This window comes from Prinia subflava, chromosome 14 (assembly GCF_021018805.1).
Source record: "Prinia subflava isolate CZ2003 ecotype Zambia chromosome 14, Cam_Psub_1.2, whole genome shotgun sequence".
Lineage (NCBI taxonomy): Eukaryota > Metazoa > Chordata > Aves > Passeriformes > Cisticolidae > Prinia > Prinia subflava.
In genome coordinates, this window is record NC_086260.1 from 13858304 (window position 1) to 13874790 (window position 16487).

The following is a 16487-nucleotide window of genomic DNA, read 5'->3' on the forward strand; positions in this document are numbered from 1 at the left end:
CCTGTCAGGGGCTTTTTCCTTTGGGATTCTCTTTTCACTTTGTGAGCAAATTTTTATCTTTTTGTCTTTTGTTGGCTTTTCTGCAGAAATCATTTCTTTTTCCAGGTACACTGCTGGTGATAGGCAGTCAATATAGAGTACCCAGAAATGTAACAAAAAAGAAGAATCAGGGTACACCCAGAAAACCTTATTGCATTTGGACAAATTTCTGTTGGTGTCAGTAGAAATTTTGACCAAATAACCTTTAATATATGACATTTAGTGTCTTATTCTATAATCCAAAGCCCATCAGGTCTCCTCAGAAGGGAACCCCTGGTTATTTCTTGGCCCATTGAAACAAGCTGAGCAGGATAACCATAATGAGTATTTTGATTAAATCACCCTCCTTTACTGGACACATTCACAGCTACAACCCCAGAGGGTTTGTACAGATTTATCCCCAAATATTCACCTGGGACCTCTGCTCAGGGGAAAATAAAACCAGCTCTGAGCAGCTCCTGTGCCTGCCTTGGCTCTCACTCCACCTGCTGGTGCAGGAGCTCAGGAAGGATTTTAAACCGATTATTTTCCCTTCCACCATCACTTTGTCAGTCAAAGTCCTGCTCAGTCGTTTATGTGTTGTGTCCTTACTGATATTAAAGATTTTAGGGTTCATTTGCTGGCATGAACCTTGTGGTTCTGATATATTGCAACACCTGCGTGTGGAGTTCAAATGTTTAAAATAAACCCAACTTTGTTGGATTATTTATTATTCTGATGAAATGAAAAGTTTTAAATACATGAAGGTCCCTCAGCCAGCAGTTCCAGCTGAGTCCTGCCCCTGTTGTGGCCTCGTGTTCAAAGGTGGACAAAACAACCTCAGTGTAGAAAAAAACCCCAAACCATCATTTTATACTTGTGATAAATGAATTTTACTGGATGAGCTGTGCCCCAAATGTTGCCTTTTACAAGGATGTGGTGAGCTTAGGCTCCTACTTGTTTATTTTCTCTGCTTTTCTTAATTCCCTATGTTTGTATTGGGATCTAAAAGAGTAACAGCTGTTCCTATATTTTCACTAATGTAAAAACCAGGAGTTTTTGATTAAAATAAGCACACATAGATAAATATTGTGTGTGTGTGTGTATATATATATATATGTATATGTATATGTATATGTACAGTTACATATGTGCACATTAAGGTAGCCTATTAAAATATATTCTATATTAAAATAATAATAATAAAAAAAGAAAGAAATGCATTGCAATAACGTGATGAAAAACGTAATGGAGCATTTCTGATTTGTAAAATATATAGAAAAACAGATTTTTAATGTGATACAGCTTACGGAGTAGGAGGTAATGCCTTGTAATAACAAATAATTGATAAATCCCCAAGTCGTTTATTCCAGACAAGCCACAAGATGTCGCTGGGATGCAAATAACCAAAATACTGCAGTACAGGGCCACCACCTCCAGCAAAAATGACAATTTTCAGAATGGCTTTTGACTTAAATAACCTCTGGGATGTGTTGCATTTCAGGTTGTGTGATTTCTGTGCCCCAGCAGTATTTTTTATTGCTCTCTGTGAGTTTTGCTGCCAATGGTTTAAATTCTTGACAAATATATTTAGGAAGGCATCCACGAGAACCCTGTAAGTATTTTAATAAGAAATGGCATTTATCTTACCAAGGAGTGTGATTTAAAAGGGCTTTTATGGACAGTGTAATGCTGAATTCTCCGTTTCCAACAGCTCCATGAGGGGATCCTTCCCAATGAAATGTGTTCTCTTCAGCTAAGATCAAACCAAAGAACTGCATTTTCTGGTCAGCATGAAAACTTCCATGACTGGAAGCAAATTGCTGCTCATCCTAAGTAGTTTACTTTTAAAAAGTCCCACTAAATCCAAGGGATGAGAGGAGCAGAACTGTGACTGCTCCTATGGAAATCCAGGAACAGGGAGTTTGCTGATGGATTGATTTTCTCTCTGGAATTCGCCCTTTTTGCTATTTACACTCTCCACGTGTGGTTCAGTTTTCTCTCTGGACGTGGAACAATAAAACTGGATAAATTCCATCATGCAAAGGGGCAGGGAATGGAGAACACACCGATTTTAGGGTTGGTTTGTCAGCACTGTGCCCCTCCTTTCTTTGACACCAAACAGGAGCAGGATGTCGCTGGGCATGCTCTGCTCTTTGTGATGTCACCATGTCGTGGATGTCGTGCCTCTGGAGCACAAATTCCTTCCTCCTGTCCTTCCATCAAGGAAATAAATCTCTCATTCTTCCGTGGACAATGCAACGGGACTGAATGAACATTTTCCTAACAGGATTTCCCTCCTCCTCAGCTGCTCACACACCCATGAACATTTGCATTTTATGGTGGTTCCTACAGACAATGTCATTTTCTCTGCAGAATCTCCTCCAGCACAATTCACCTCGGGCAGCTCTGAGCAGATATTTGATCATTTTTGTTGTTTTACACACAAATAAAATGGTCCAGGAACAAGCCTGACCCAGCTCCTGCAGAGCTCTGCTAATCCAGGGCAGATTCACTGGGCAGCTTAACTTATTTTCTTGATTTTTAGGAAAAATTGAAAGAGGTTTTTCTAAAGATCTGTCAAAAGTAGTCAAAGAGGTTAGAAAACATGGAAAACCCACGATTTTATTGCCTGCAAGTAGAGCAGGTTTGTTTATGGAAAGCTTTTAAAATCATATTCCTAGACAAAGTTCTATTTTCAGCATGGTTTGGGGTAAAACAAATAGTCATGACTTTGATAATAGAAACAACTTCATTTTTGAAGGATTTTTTTTACCATAATTTCTCTGAGTCCAGGTCTCCTCCTGCCCAGCTTCTCTGCCCTCTGTGCACCAGCAGAACCTGCTACAGGGGCTGGGCAAGACTTTGCAGGTAAATAAACAGATAATACTATATAAAAATAATATTATAATAAATAGTATTATATAAATACTATTATATAATATAGATATTATAGATATTATTATATAATATATATAATAAATAATATTATATAAATAATAATATTCTTTAAATACCTGTTTAGAAAACAGATATTTAAAAATCCCCCCATCCAGCTATCCCGGATTTAATGGGTTTAACAATGCCTGGAGCTGCCCCTGTGAGGTTTCCCGATGGAATTTGCTCCCTCTGGCACTGGACACGGAGAGCTTTGCCAGCCTGCAGAGCCCTGCAGGGCCAACAGCCCCACCAGGACCTGGCTGACAGTGCTAAACAAAAGCTGATTTGCCCAATCATTGCTTTGTTTTCTGATGGCTGCTTAATTGGAGTGGGGCTGATCATTATAAATTTAATCATATTTTTATATCCAATCCAGCCCAGTGCTAACGTCTGGACTAAAATAGGAACACTTTGAAAACCCCCCAGATAATTTATAATATTCTATTATTATTATTATTATTATTATTATTATTATTATTATTATTATTATTATTTCTTATAAATAAGAAATGTTGTTAATAAATAATTTAATAATAATTAATAAATAATAGAATAATATATTAATAAATATTATTAATATATTATAAATACTAAAATAAGGAATTCAGAGCGTGGCACATCTGGAGGTGAATTATTGACCGTGGGCTGCTCATTTCAAAGCAGAAGTAGCAAAACTCAGGAATTACTCTTTGATATCTCCAGTACTTTGGTTTCCACACATTCACAGAGCTGATTTGGGATAAATTAATTACTGGTTTTGCACTTTGTGTCACCTAGAAATGGGCAGTGTCCCCCTGCCCTGCAGATGAACTGGGTGTTTCTCAAGAATAGGAAATAATTTCTCTCATTAGGAAAATTGTATGTGGTTCTGTGGCTGTTCAAAAGTGAAAGGGGCAGCTTTAACAGCCTGATTTTATTCTCAGCAAAACCCAGCTAAAAATTAACTACACATGAGGAGTTATCTGCCTTCAATTCTACAAATGTGTTCCATGATTTTCCCCTGAAGCTGGGAAGAGGAATGGGTATTGCAAATGGAATCTTCTGCAGAAAATCAGGGCCCATTTGCCTGCCCCAAACTGGTGCAACAAGGCCAATTCTAAGATTCTGATTAGCTGAGAGGAAAACTAACAGATATTGCAAATATTCTGAAGGAGTATCTCAGGTGTTCAATCCATAATGTAAGGATAAGGTAAGGAAAAATGATTAATGTGGAATAACACCCTGTTGCCATCAGTAAGGGCTGAATCCTTCAGGAATAACCCAAACTAAGCAGGAACCTACCAGAAGTCTTCCACCATCCCAGAATATTCTCTGCTTTCATCCAAACCTCTGCTTTAAACCCCTTTCCATGGACATGCTGAGCCACAGCAGTGACTGAGGAATTTAGGAACCTTCTAAAAATGCTCCTTGGCCCCTGTTTTTGTTCTGGAGCCAGGTGGGCAGCTTTTCCTTGGGAATGCCTGGAAACTTTCTTTCCACCCAACAAACAGCCAGTTCCTCTGGATGACAGCAGTATCAGTAAATCCTCCTCCTCCTCCTCCCCTGGCTGCTCTGAAATCCAGGACAGCCCACCCAAGACCTTTCATTTTTTCCCCCAAAATGTGAAATATCAAGTGTGAATCTATTCATGTGGCAGCGATGTCTGTTACTGCTTTAAATTTTGATTTCTGTTGACTTGTATTGACTGGACAACTCTAAATTTGGCTCTTTGCTTCATTTTAATACCTGGATAATCTGTTGCTCCTGAAAGGAACTATTTTGGCAAAAGGTGATTTATTTTTTCCCCTCCTTCTTTCTCTCTCAGTGCCCTTTACAATGGACTTGAGTCATGTTGGATGGAAACTTCTCCATTGTATGTGGTTCTGTGGCTGAAACAATTTTGTGCTTAGTTTCAAGTGGCTGCAACATAAATAGAAGCCACACCACTCATTTTTTTTCATGTGGGATGGGGTATTTTTATATCTTAAAGCACGATGAGGTATTTGAAGAACAAATTAGTCACTCTGCCTCAAGAACTGCTCTGTCTGAGGTAGGCCACAAAATTGTTCTCAAATTGTTTACCTGGTGTGGAGCCTGCTGGGAGCAAAAATAGATCCTGGATTTAGGCTTGGTATTTAGCAATTTAGGCTTGGTAATTCCTGGCTTACAGTTTGGCTGATTCTGGTGTTCAGCTGATGCCCGTGGAGTGCAGAGGTCCAGGGCAGCACCAGAACCCTCCACAGGTCATGGGCAGGTTTTAATTCTATTTTACCCACAGCTTCTCTGCACAAACTGTTCCAGTCCCTTACCTCCCCCATTGTAAAGAATTGATGTTTAATCTGAATATCTTTCAGTTTAAAACCATTCCCCTGCCACTCAGACCTGGTGAAAAAAGAGCTTTATAAACCCCTTTTTAGTGCAGACCCCCAGGACACCACTTGTAACTAGCTTCTATTTAAACACCCACCCAGCTCCTTACCCATCAAATCCCATCCAGCAAATCCCAACTTTTCTGCCCCCAGAGCCTTTTACAAAAACGCCACACTCCCCAAATTATCAAAAGGATCAGTACAATAAAGCCCACATTTTTTAAAGCATGGGAATGGAAACACAAAGGGGATTCCTGGAAGCCACCTGGTAGCAAGGCCAGGGGCAGAATTCTTCATCCTCACACTTTAATTGTCAGGCCATGCAAGATAAAATAAGTGAAATACATCTATTTGCAACTTCTGACCCGTGTCTTCTACGATGCTGAGCACATTTCAGGAGTTTCCTAGATTTCTAAAGTATTTTCATGAATTGCAGCACATTAAAAAAGATTATAACGTAATTAATTTCTCACAAGAACAAGAACTGGTCAGTGTTATATTTAACATCCTCAGGACAAGGGTTTTTGATGACAGTGCTTCTTAGCATTTCCATGGTATTTTCTGTATGGGACTGAAAAGAAATGGTACAAAGCCTGATAATTCCCTGAACCCACAGGCAGAAACACAGCAACACTCGCACTTCTCGATTCTATCTGGAGACAATCTCATTGAAATGTAACAAACTGACAAAATGTGTCACTAAATTCTCAAATCCTGAGGTTCCACAGGTGTCCGAATTCTTGGAGGAGAACCTTGACCTTAAAATGACAGACCAAGACGCGGCACGTGAACTGAATTTGAATTTCATTTTATCCTACCTGAGGCTGCTGAGTGGCAGTGGGTCTCTGAGGAGATGGAATAGGAGTTTTGGACAACATTTGGTTCATTTTGCTTACGACTAACTCGGTGATGTGCTGCCTGTCTTCGGCCTGGTGCTCCCCGATCAGGGGCATGGCACAGTCCATCACCTGCAAAATGCAACAGGACGTCAGGAAATTCCTGCAGGAGGGCAGGCTGTGCCTTTACAGGATTGCTTTAGGCAGAAGTGCACAGGGATGACAGGAATTACCCGTGCTCCATCAGAAAATAAACAAATAAACAGCGACTTTGCAATACTTTCCCCTCCCAGGCTCCCACAGAATGCAAAGAGAAAGAACCTTCCAAAAAATAAAAGTTCACTCCACACCTGGGCACACTCCTTGGGAGCAGGAGGAGGAGGCACAGGGCTGGTAAGGAAAAGGAGATTTTTTAGGCTGTCCAGGGATCTGAAGGAATTGTTCTCTGAAGGTTCCTCCCCTCCCTGCGTCTGTGGCTCAGTTACAAGGGGGAAATGCAGAGCCAAAATTCACCTTCCCAGCAACCTGTGGAGCTCTGCCAGGGAAAGCTGGATCCTTATTGATTCATGAAAAACTTTAAATGACACCTTGTTGTTATTGATTACCATTCTTTAAAAGCAGTGTGGCTGCAAAGAATAAGTCAGAATTTCTACAGCAGGGAGGCAGATAAAAATGGGAACATTTCCATTCTAAACACGGCAGGTTAACAGTGCTCAGAGGTTATTTATTGCAGCCATTCTGATGAATACAACTAATACTGAATTCTGCCACTTCAGGGAGCCCCCAAGCGTTTGCTATTTCTCCAGAATATTTGTTATTTCTTCAGAATATTTGTTTTTCTCCCATTTATCCACTTCTGCCTCACCTGTGTTTGTTTCAGGGGAAATAAAAGCATAACACAACCCTGACTATTATTCACAAGGGCACTGGGCATTGCTGCTTGGAAAAATAATAGGATTTAATTCACTTTGGAGAAACTGCAATCCTTTTTGCACGTGCATCATGCAGTGCTGCACTCTGGGGTTTCTCACGGGTCTGGGTGGAAGAATTTTGTTATTGAGGGGTGCAGAGGGATCAGTCTGAAGAGCAAGAACACACCCACGTCGTGAGGAAGGGATTTGGTGGCAGCAAAACTCTTCTCATTCCCAGCCTCCACACAACACCTCCTTTATTGACAAAGAACAGTTTTGCCTTCCTTCTTTTAGATACTCAAGGGTTTCTAGGAATTAGACACAGAAGCTGGGAGTTTAAAGAGATATTTGGATTTAAAAGAACATTGCACCTTGCAGTGGTTGGGAAGGAGCTGCATTATAAATAATAGAAATATTATGATTATGATATAATGATTATTACTTAGTTAATTATTAAGTCTATAATCATAAAATAAAAATTAAAAATAAAAATCAAAATAAAAATAAAAAAGGAAAAGAAATAAATATAAAAAAATTAAATAAAAATAAAAATAAAAATAAAAATAAAAATTAAAAATCAAAATCAAAATCAAAATCAAAATCAAAATCAATATAAAAATAAAAATAAAAAATAAAAATAAAAATAAAAATAAAAATAAAAATAAAAATAAAAATAAAAATAAAAATAAAAATAAAAATAAAAATAAAAATAAATATAAATACTTTTAAAACTATGGTAGTAAAGGCTACTTTGTTCCAATAATGGGATTAGTTTGAAGTCCCAAATAATTTCCATGATTCTTCTGGCTGTTCACTTACAAGATTCCCTGGCACTGTGTGTTGGCAACTGAAACGTTGGCAATGCCTGTGCTGGGATTTTCAGATCTAGGAGGTCTCCTCTGAGCTTCCTCACAGCCAAAAGGCTTTAAAACAACCCCAGAGTAAAACAGGCAATAAGAATTGAACTCCAGAACAAATGTTTCCTCAGAAATGAGTTTTCCACTCTAGGGCACATCAGCAGTAGTAAAGAGATGTTTAATAAGCACACTGGAAGGTTCTTTAAAGTCTACCAGATCTTTTAACCATCTCAGTTTTTAGTGGGACATCCCAATGTTTTCCATTAATTGAGAGAAGAGTTGATCAACCAATTAGAGCTGATATTTCTGAAGGGGTAAAACGCAGCCTTGCAGGTTGTGTGGCTCTTTAATATTAATTTCTGCTCACTTTCTGCTGTTTTAAAACTTGCACGAACTCTTTAAAATCCACTCCCTTGTATCCTGAGATGTTTCTTGCGAGAGGAATTTTTGTTGTGCCTGGAGGGACCCAGAGTGCCAGGACTGGTTTGGTGTGAAGGGCATTGGATATTTGCTTCTCCACTGCAAACCATCTGATTTGCAGAGCAGCAGTGGAGTTGGGGCTCCAAAAATCTGTTTTAATGAGAGCTATTTTTAAAAATATGCACTCCAGGGTGTAGATGAACCCCCCTCTTACCCAACAGCAGTTAAAAGTTTCACAAGCACGCAAGGAAGTCCTCCCTTTGTTTATCATTCACTTCCATTAAAACAATTACTTGGAATGACTGTGAAATAAATTGCCTCCAGTAAGGCCCTGCCAAAGGATTAGACAGGATTAAGATCTGGAAGATTGGGTTTGGACTGAATTTCTGCTTTTAAATACTTCTACAACTGCAAGTTCACACATCAGCTTCCTTTGGGAGGTACTGTTGTGGTGTTCTTTTGTGGGAAAAGGGAAAATCAGGAGCCTTGAGGTGTCAAATCTTCGTGTCCACTCCAGCAGAGAAGCTGCTACACTCCCTGAATGAAGAATTTTCAGGCATTGCCACAAACTGAGGCAGATTCAAACAGATTTGGCATTGAAAGCAGAGCCATTTGCCCTTATCAATCTCTTATCACTGGGGCAGGATTTGATGCCACAGGAGCACAAATATTGTTGGCCAAAGATGTGGCAGGAGAGCCCCTCTGCCACTCCCTGGAGAAGCAGCTCAGACCCAGGTGGACGCTTTCCATGGTGGCTTTTGGTCTATTTTCTTTTCCTTTCAGAGAATAAAGTCTATTTTCATTCCTAGTACCACAGTGAATGACAACCATTTTATGTTTTTATTTCATATAAATGTATCTGAAGAATATTTTGGGCAACACCAACAGCTTTTAAATCCTGTGAGTGACTACAGGAATGTCAGGCTGGCATTTCCCCCCCTTCAGAAGATTTGACAAAGTTGAAACACACACAAAACTCCCTGTTTATAAATAGTCTATTTACAGCCTGTGCTAGATTTAAAATCCCATTTCAACCCAGCCAGTTTTTAGTTCAGCATATAGTTCAGCTATTTAAAATATTGGAGTTTCCCACTAAGAGGATTTCACAGGGAAAAAAAAGGACATCTGTAATTTATAAAATCAAAAATGTTCCTTTGGCAGATGCCAGTAAAAACATGGGTCACCATGAATTACAGTCACTTAATTCACATCTCTGTGAACTTGCATTTATATATCAGTGTATTTTCATTTCAGAAGCCAGCTCTTTGGGATGAATTTCTCTTATCACCCAGGGACTGACTGTATATATTCATGGGAGAGGTGAATGGCTAAAAATTTGGGATGCGAGGCTGAGACTGGCAAGAGAAGGAAGACAAAATCTGTAATTAGGAGGGGAAATGGGATGGGATTTATACAGGAGCCAGAGCAATTACAAGATATCAGTAATTGCAAGGGGATCGTGGTGATTGAGGGAGAAATTCCCCTGCCACTGATCACACCCAGCTCTGCTGCACCCTCAGCTCACCCCCAAGGGCAGAGATTTGGGAAGGGCTGGGAAAGGCCCAGCTGGGGAGGTGAAAGGAAGGGCAAAGGCAAAGAACCCTGTGGATAAAGTGTGGAAAAGGGAAGTTTCCTTTTTTCCCTTTTTGTCAGGAGGCTGAAATACAGGAGGAAGGTGATGGAGCAGCCAGAGGGCCGTCGGTCAGCAGTGCCCAGGGAGTCTGACAGGAGAGAGAGATCTCCTGAGGGAACAGCCCCAGGAATTCCAGGAGAAAACAGGATAAGTGGTAAGTACAGAGGAAGGGGGAATTAAATCCGGGTGATTTTGAAGGTCCATGCTTGGGAGGGTGAGAGCTGGGCAGAACCATTCCCTTTATCTGTGAACACAGCAGTGTTCCAGAGCAGGAATGATGAGAGACTTCCGAGCTGATCAGCTCTTCCAGCTGGATTCTGCTCCCTCCCTGACCTGAGCAGGGATATTTGGTCCTGGATGGGAATCCTGGAGAGGCAGCTGAGCTTCAGAAGAATTCGAGGCCAAGAGCAGAACTTTCCACACAATTTGCACAAACACTTTCCTCATTTCAGTGAAGTTTCTTCAGTTTTCAGCTGCTGGAAGTTTTCTTCTTGAAATCCACTCTGCACCTTTCTAAGTCAAAAACACCACTTGGGAGCTAATTTTAATTTAGCTCAGGGCGAAATGAAGCAATTGGGAATAAGGCACCTGCAGCAGCCCACTTAATCTAAAATGAAATTTGGGAGACTTCTAGGAGGCCACTCGAAAGGATTCTCTTGCATTTGTTCTCTTTTACTGCTCTCATCACCACACTCTGAGCTTTTATTTAGTTTCCCAGAGCTTTGGTTTTCCAAGAATGAAACAGGAAAGATAATAATCAGTGGGATCAGAAATATAAACAATGCTCTGCTCCTTCTAGTATTGAAACCTCAGAAGTGTTAATTTAAAAAGGGAAGAAGTCATTATATTTAAGAAATTAAAAGTTTAATGGACATTAATTTGATGTCTTATTAGGAAGAAAGGGGAGGCAGCTAAGTAGCTGCACGCTGCAGTGATGTGTTAATAAAATCCTGTTTCTGCAGCTTGTCTGATGCTTGGCAGCTGAGAATTCCCACCGAGGGGGAAAGAACAGGCTTGAAATGAAGAGATGAGGCTGTTACACAGAATCACAGCTTGGCCCTCGTCCTGATCAACCTGACAGCCCCTCTGCTGAGCTGAGCCAGGCTTTAATGAGTTCCTTCCTCCCTGGGAGGGTTTGGAGGCAGCTCCTTGGAGCAGGGCAGGGACAGGCAGGAAGAGCCTCTGTGCTCCTCTGGAGGGGCAGCTTTATCCAGGGAAGCACAGCTAGAAAACCTGTCCTGTTAAAAGGCAAAGTCACCTCTCACATCCTGCAAAGAGCCCAAACCTCTGCAGGAAAACAGACGGGTTTGTGCTGGAATAATAATAATAATAATGACGATAATAATAATAATAATAATAATAATAATAATGCAATCATTTCAGTATTTTGTCCTCTTCAGTAGAACTGGCCTGGATCCCTGCAGAACGCTTGGGCAGACTTGTCCCCTGATTCCCATTCCCTCTGGGGTGGGTGGCACACACCTGTGTCCTGCTCTTGGAGGTCACCCTGGCTGAATGTTCCAGGTGAACACCAGGAAGAACAAACACACAAACTGTGGTCTGTGGACTCCTATAGACTCCTATGGACCCCTACAGAACCCTGTAGATCCCTATAGAACCCTGTAAGACCCTATATAGCCCTAGGGATCCCATGGACCCCTAAAGAGCTGTATGGACCCCCACAGAGCCCTATAGGACCCTACAGACCCCTATAGAACCCTATAGGCACCTATGGACCCCTATAGAGTCCTATGGATCCTTATAGACCTCTATAGAGCCCCATGGACCCCCACAGACTCCTATAGGCCCTTATGGATCCCTACAGACCCCTATAAGACCCTATAAAGCCCTATGGACCCCTGTGTACCCCTATAGAGCCATATGGACCCCTGTAGAAGCCCCATAGACCCTTATGGACCCCTATTGACCCCTATGATCCCTATAGAACCCCATAGACCCCTATGGACCATTATAGAACCCCTATAGATCCCTGTAGACCTCTATAGAACCCTATGGACCCCTATAGGACCCCTATAGGACCCCTATGGACTCCTATAGAGCCCTATGGACTCCTATAGACCCCTGTAGCGCCCCTGTAAAACCCCTATAGATCCCTAAAGACCCCTATGGACTTCTATAGCACCCCTATAGAATCCCATGGACCCCTATGGACCCCCATAGAATCCTATGGACCCTATGGGCCCCTATAAGACCCTATAAAGCCCTATGGACCCTGTGTACCCCTATAGAGCCATATGGACCCCTGTAGAACCCCTATAGACCCTTATGGACCCCTATTGACCCCTATGATCCCTATAGAACCCCACAGACCCCTATGGACCCTTGTAGAACCCCTATAGATCCCTATAGAACCCTATAGAACCCTATGGACCCCTATAGGACCCCTATGGACTCCTATGGACCCCTATGGACTCCTATAGACCCCTGTAGCACCCCTGTAAAACCCCTATAGATCCCTATAGACCCCTATGCACCCTCATAGGACCCCTATAGAATCCTATGGACCCCTGTGGACCCCTATGGACCCCTATGGACCCCTATAGAATCCGATGGACCCCTATGGACCCCTATAGAACCCTATGGAGTCCTTATTTCACCCTGGAGGGGATCCGTGTGTTCCCTGCCAGGCCCTCTGTGCAGGGTCAGGGTCTCAGGGTACCAAACTCTCGTTTTCCCCTCGCCATCCCTGGACTGGCCGTGATCCCTGAATTTTCTCTTCCCTGTATTCCAGCCCCTGCACTGCCCAGGGCAGCTCTGAGCTCACACTCAGGCTCTCTGCACACAGCAGGGACACAAAACAAATCCTTCTCCTGCTGCACACCAAGGACAACTTTCAGCCCCAAAGCACAAACAGGGGGGGCTGGAGGGAGGAACAAGAAGGATGGGACCTCCCAGCCTGGAGCTGGAATGGGACAATTAAACCCCAATGTGCAAATGGACCAAAACTGATCAAAGTGTGAGACCCCATGACCAGCCAGCCATTTTGTGCCCATTTTGGGTCCATTTTGGTCCATTTTGTGCCCATTTTGTGGCTATTTTTGGTCCATTTTGTGACCATTTTGTGACCATTTTGTGCCCATTTTGGGTCCACTTTGAGTGCAGCCCTGGCCAGGCTCTTGACCTGCCCAAGGTGTGCCCTAAAGGCCTTTCAATAAATCCCTGCTTTATTCTCTAGCTCTGCCCAGTCTCTGTTCCATGTCAGCCTCCCAAGCCATCAGCCATCCTGCTCACTCCCTCGAGTGCAGCTCGCACGTGCCAGATTTAATAACATTTCTTTTCCTGTGCTGAAAGGACACAAAAGGAGAAAATTCTCCCTCTCTTGGTGCAGACAGTTTTCCACTCCTCATTGTAGCCCAGAATTCTGTTCAAATTGCAGTGTAATAACTGTTGATATCTTAATTTTCCAGATGTTCTGGTGGATGTGAACTTTGCAAACAGCCCCACTTTTCAATGTCTTTTACAGATTTTAAATATCCTTGCTGACGAGCACTCCCATCTCCCAGACAATTCAGCTGATTCCAGACAACAGCAGGAATTATCACGCTTCCATCCACGCTTCTGGGTTTAATTGCAGCATCTATTCTGCACCCTGATTAAAATGCTCTGTAAAGCCAGCTCCTGATGGATCCTGCAGTTCTTAGAATTCTGGGGTTTAGAAATTAGGGCTGTCTGTGGCATGGAAAATCAGGGGATTTGTTGAGAAGCAGGAAGTGAGGCAGTCTTGGTCCATTACAGAACTTGCAGTGGTTATTTTATTTTTAAAATCTTTCCCCTTTGGCTTTAACTTCTTTTGGAGAGGGGAGATTCTGGAGATGCTTGCCCAGCTCCTGAATAAAATTCTAGGAACGTGGAAGATGCTGAGGAAATTGTGTGATAGGAAAGTGATGATACCTTGTTTTATGGCTACACAAAGTGATATTTCTCCATTAAAAAACTCAAAGGAAATGAAAAACTTCAACTTTTTAAAATTACCTACAGCAGAAACTTCTGATTCGTGAGCACTCAGATCTTCAGGGCAATATTGAGGCTAGAAAAAAAGTGAAGTTGTTTCCACTTCATCCTCAATCTCCCTTTCCACAGCAAGGTATAATTTTGTTGGGGTTCCCTTGGGAGGGTGCTATCTATAAACCTTCCAGGAAAAGCTGGTGAGCCTGCTCAGGAAAGAAATCATCGGGCTTGCCAAAGTGTGCCATCCACATTTGGCTTCGTTTTGCAGTTTGTGTACATTTCCTCCAACACCAAAAGACATTCCCATCCACAGGGTTACGTTTTCCAGCAAGTTTTGCCACTAATTTGGACCTGTGGCTTTGTATAATGATTTAAACAGGGCTCAAAAACACACAGCCTTGCCTGAAACACAAATAAGCCAATGCCCAACTACCAGAAAGGTTCTTTCCTTGGCTCTTTGTAATATGTAAAGGCAGATACTGAAAAAAAAGCAGGATTTCTTACCTCAAAAATATAATCTTTTCCATCCTTCCCATGTACAGCTTTAACAGCACAGATGTCCAAACCACCAAATATTTCAGAACAGGTGTCAACCCAAAGCTTGTACCTGTTTCACAAAGATAATTTGCTCTGTGAGTATCTCATCAGGCTCTTGATTTTCTAGAGGCTCAGCTAATAATGTCTTTAATATTACATTCACCCGAAATTCAGAATTTTCGCTACATTGGATGGGTTTGGTTCCTGTATCAGGAAAATGAGTGAGAGGCTCCATCCTGAATCGTGGCCCGACTGTTTTCTAAAGGAGCCAGGCTGGTTTTATTCCTACAGCACTGAGCAGAAGGAGAAATCCAGGCAGGAAAACCCTTCAGGTGATGCAGAAGGACCAAAAACGTGACATTATGTGGGTAGTGGAGCATGCAGACAAGGATTATGCTCTTCATGCAGGGTTATAAACAACTACAGCAAAAGTGGAATTCCACTCAAGTGGAATTTAGATAATTCCAAGGAATTCTACAACTCCTAAAAAGGCTATTTCACACAGGGTTGAGCATAAAAAATTCTTCAGTTTATTTTGTAATGTCATGGTAAGAGACTGAGGATGGACCCTTTGCCCATTCTACAAGCAGCAATATGATTTATTTTCCTTTTTTTCTCTGTGACTAAAGCAATTATCTGACTAACAAGGGGGTGAGGAGGGATTTATTTATGAGACAATTGCTGTGATCCCTGTAGCACAAGCAGAGCTCTGGGAGCCCAAAGGCAAGGACTGAATCCCAGGACACCAAAGGCCTTGGGAATGTTCAGTGACTCCCAGCAGGGCTGGGCAGGGAGGAAATGATCCTGGAATGATGCAGGGTGATGTCACCCACTGAAGGGCAGGATTTGCTCAAAAACTCCATTCTTACAACACTCATTTCTTATGAATCTTCCTCTTCTCTTGGCTCACACTTGAGTCTAAAGCAGAATTATTTCCTCTTCCTGCCCCTCTCCTGCTCCAGCCCTGGAGCCCTGACGATGGATTTGCCACCTCATAGCATTTTCCACTGAAAAATCCCCACTGCTGTAATAAACAAAGCATTTGATTTCATTGTGGGATCAAAGGAAATTCCTTGCTGGGCTGAGAGTCTGATTCACGTATAAATATCTTCAGTAACAGCATCCTTTCCAAGTAAACTTATTAAGTCACATTCTTTATGTTTTCTTATATCAAATCGGTTCCAGTGGAAAAGTTTTTCTTTTAAGCAGAATACAAAGAAATTGATTTGAAAAGATCCTGATGGTAATACCTTAGCAATGAAAATAATTTTTTTTTCCTGTGAGAAACATGGTTTTTGTCCAATATAAGAGGGTTTTTTGGATGCCTGACAATTTCAACATCTGTAGATGCACTGACTGACTGGACTTTTTGCATGCACTTGCTTATAAATAACTTTTTTCATTTTTTGCTGTAAAATATTGTGTATCTTGGAAAGTCATGAGGACAACAAAAGTCGCCTTGAACAGTAAATATCTGGACTTGAAACGGAAACAAAAACGAGGAAATTGTCTCTAAAACGCTGCAACATCAATCAGATTTATGAAAGTGTATTTAAGATCCCATCCTCTGCCAACAAACACAGAGCTGGAAAACTCCATTTGGAAAGAGCTTTTGGATGGAGCAGCCTGGAGTGTCTGAAAACCAAGGCTTGCACAGTAGGTTTGACAAAAGGTCAAATAGTAGGTTTGACAAAAGGTTCCTCTTTTCCCAGAGCCACTGTGAGCAGCAGCAAAAAGGATCAGGGATCAGGGATCAAGGATCAAGGGTCAAGGATCAAGGGTCAAGGATCAAGGGTCAAGGATCCAGGATCAAGGTCGAGGATCAAGGTCAAGGATCAAGGATCAAGGATTAAGGATCCAGGATCAAGGATCAAGGATCCAGGATCAAGGTCGAGGATCAAGGTCAAGGATCAAGGTCAAGGATCAAGGATCAAGGATTAAGGATCCAGGATCAAGGATCAAGGATCCAGGATCAAGGTCGAGGATCAAGGTCAAGGATCAAGGTCAAGGATCAAGGA

The 16487-nt window shown here is 41.8% G+C and overlaps 1 protein-coding gene across 1 annotated transcript in view; it reads right to left on the minus strand.

Moving 5' to 3' along the window:
* Positions 1-16487, minus strand: part of SYN2 (synapsin II) — a 154514-nt gene that overhangs the window by 15466 nt on the left and 122561 nt on the right. Inside the window, exons 9-10 of the mRNA XM_063411946.1 lie at positions 14437-14539; positions 6125-6274 (exon numbers count right to left, since the gene is read on the minus strand). Of these exons, the coding sequence (XP_063268016.1) occupies positions 6125-6274; positions 14437-14539 (253 nt within the window). The remainder of the gene's footprint in view (positions 1-6124; positions 6275-14436; positions 14540-16487) is intronic.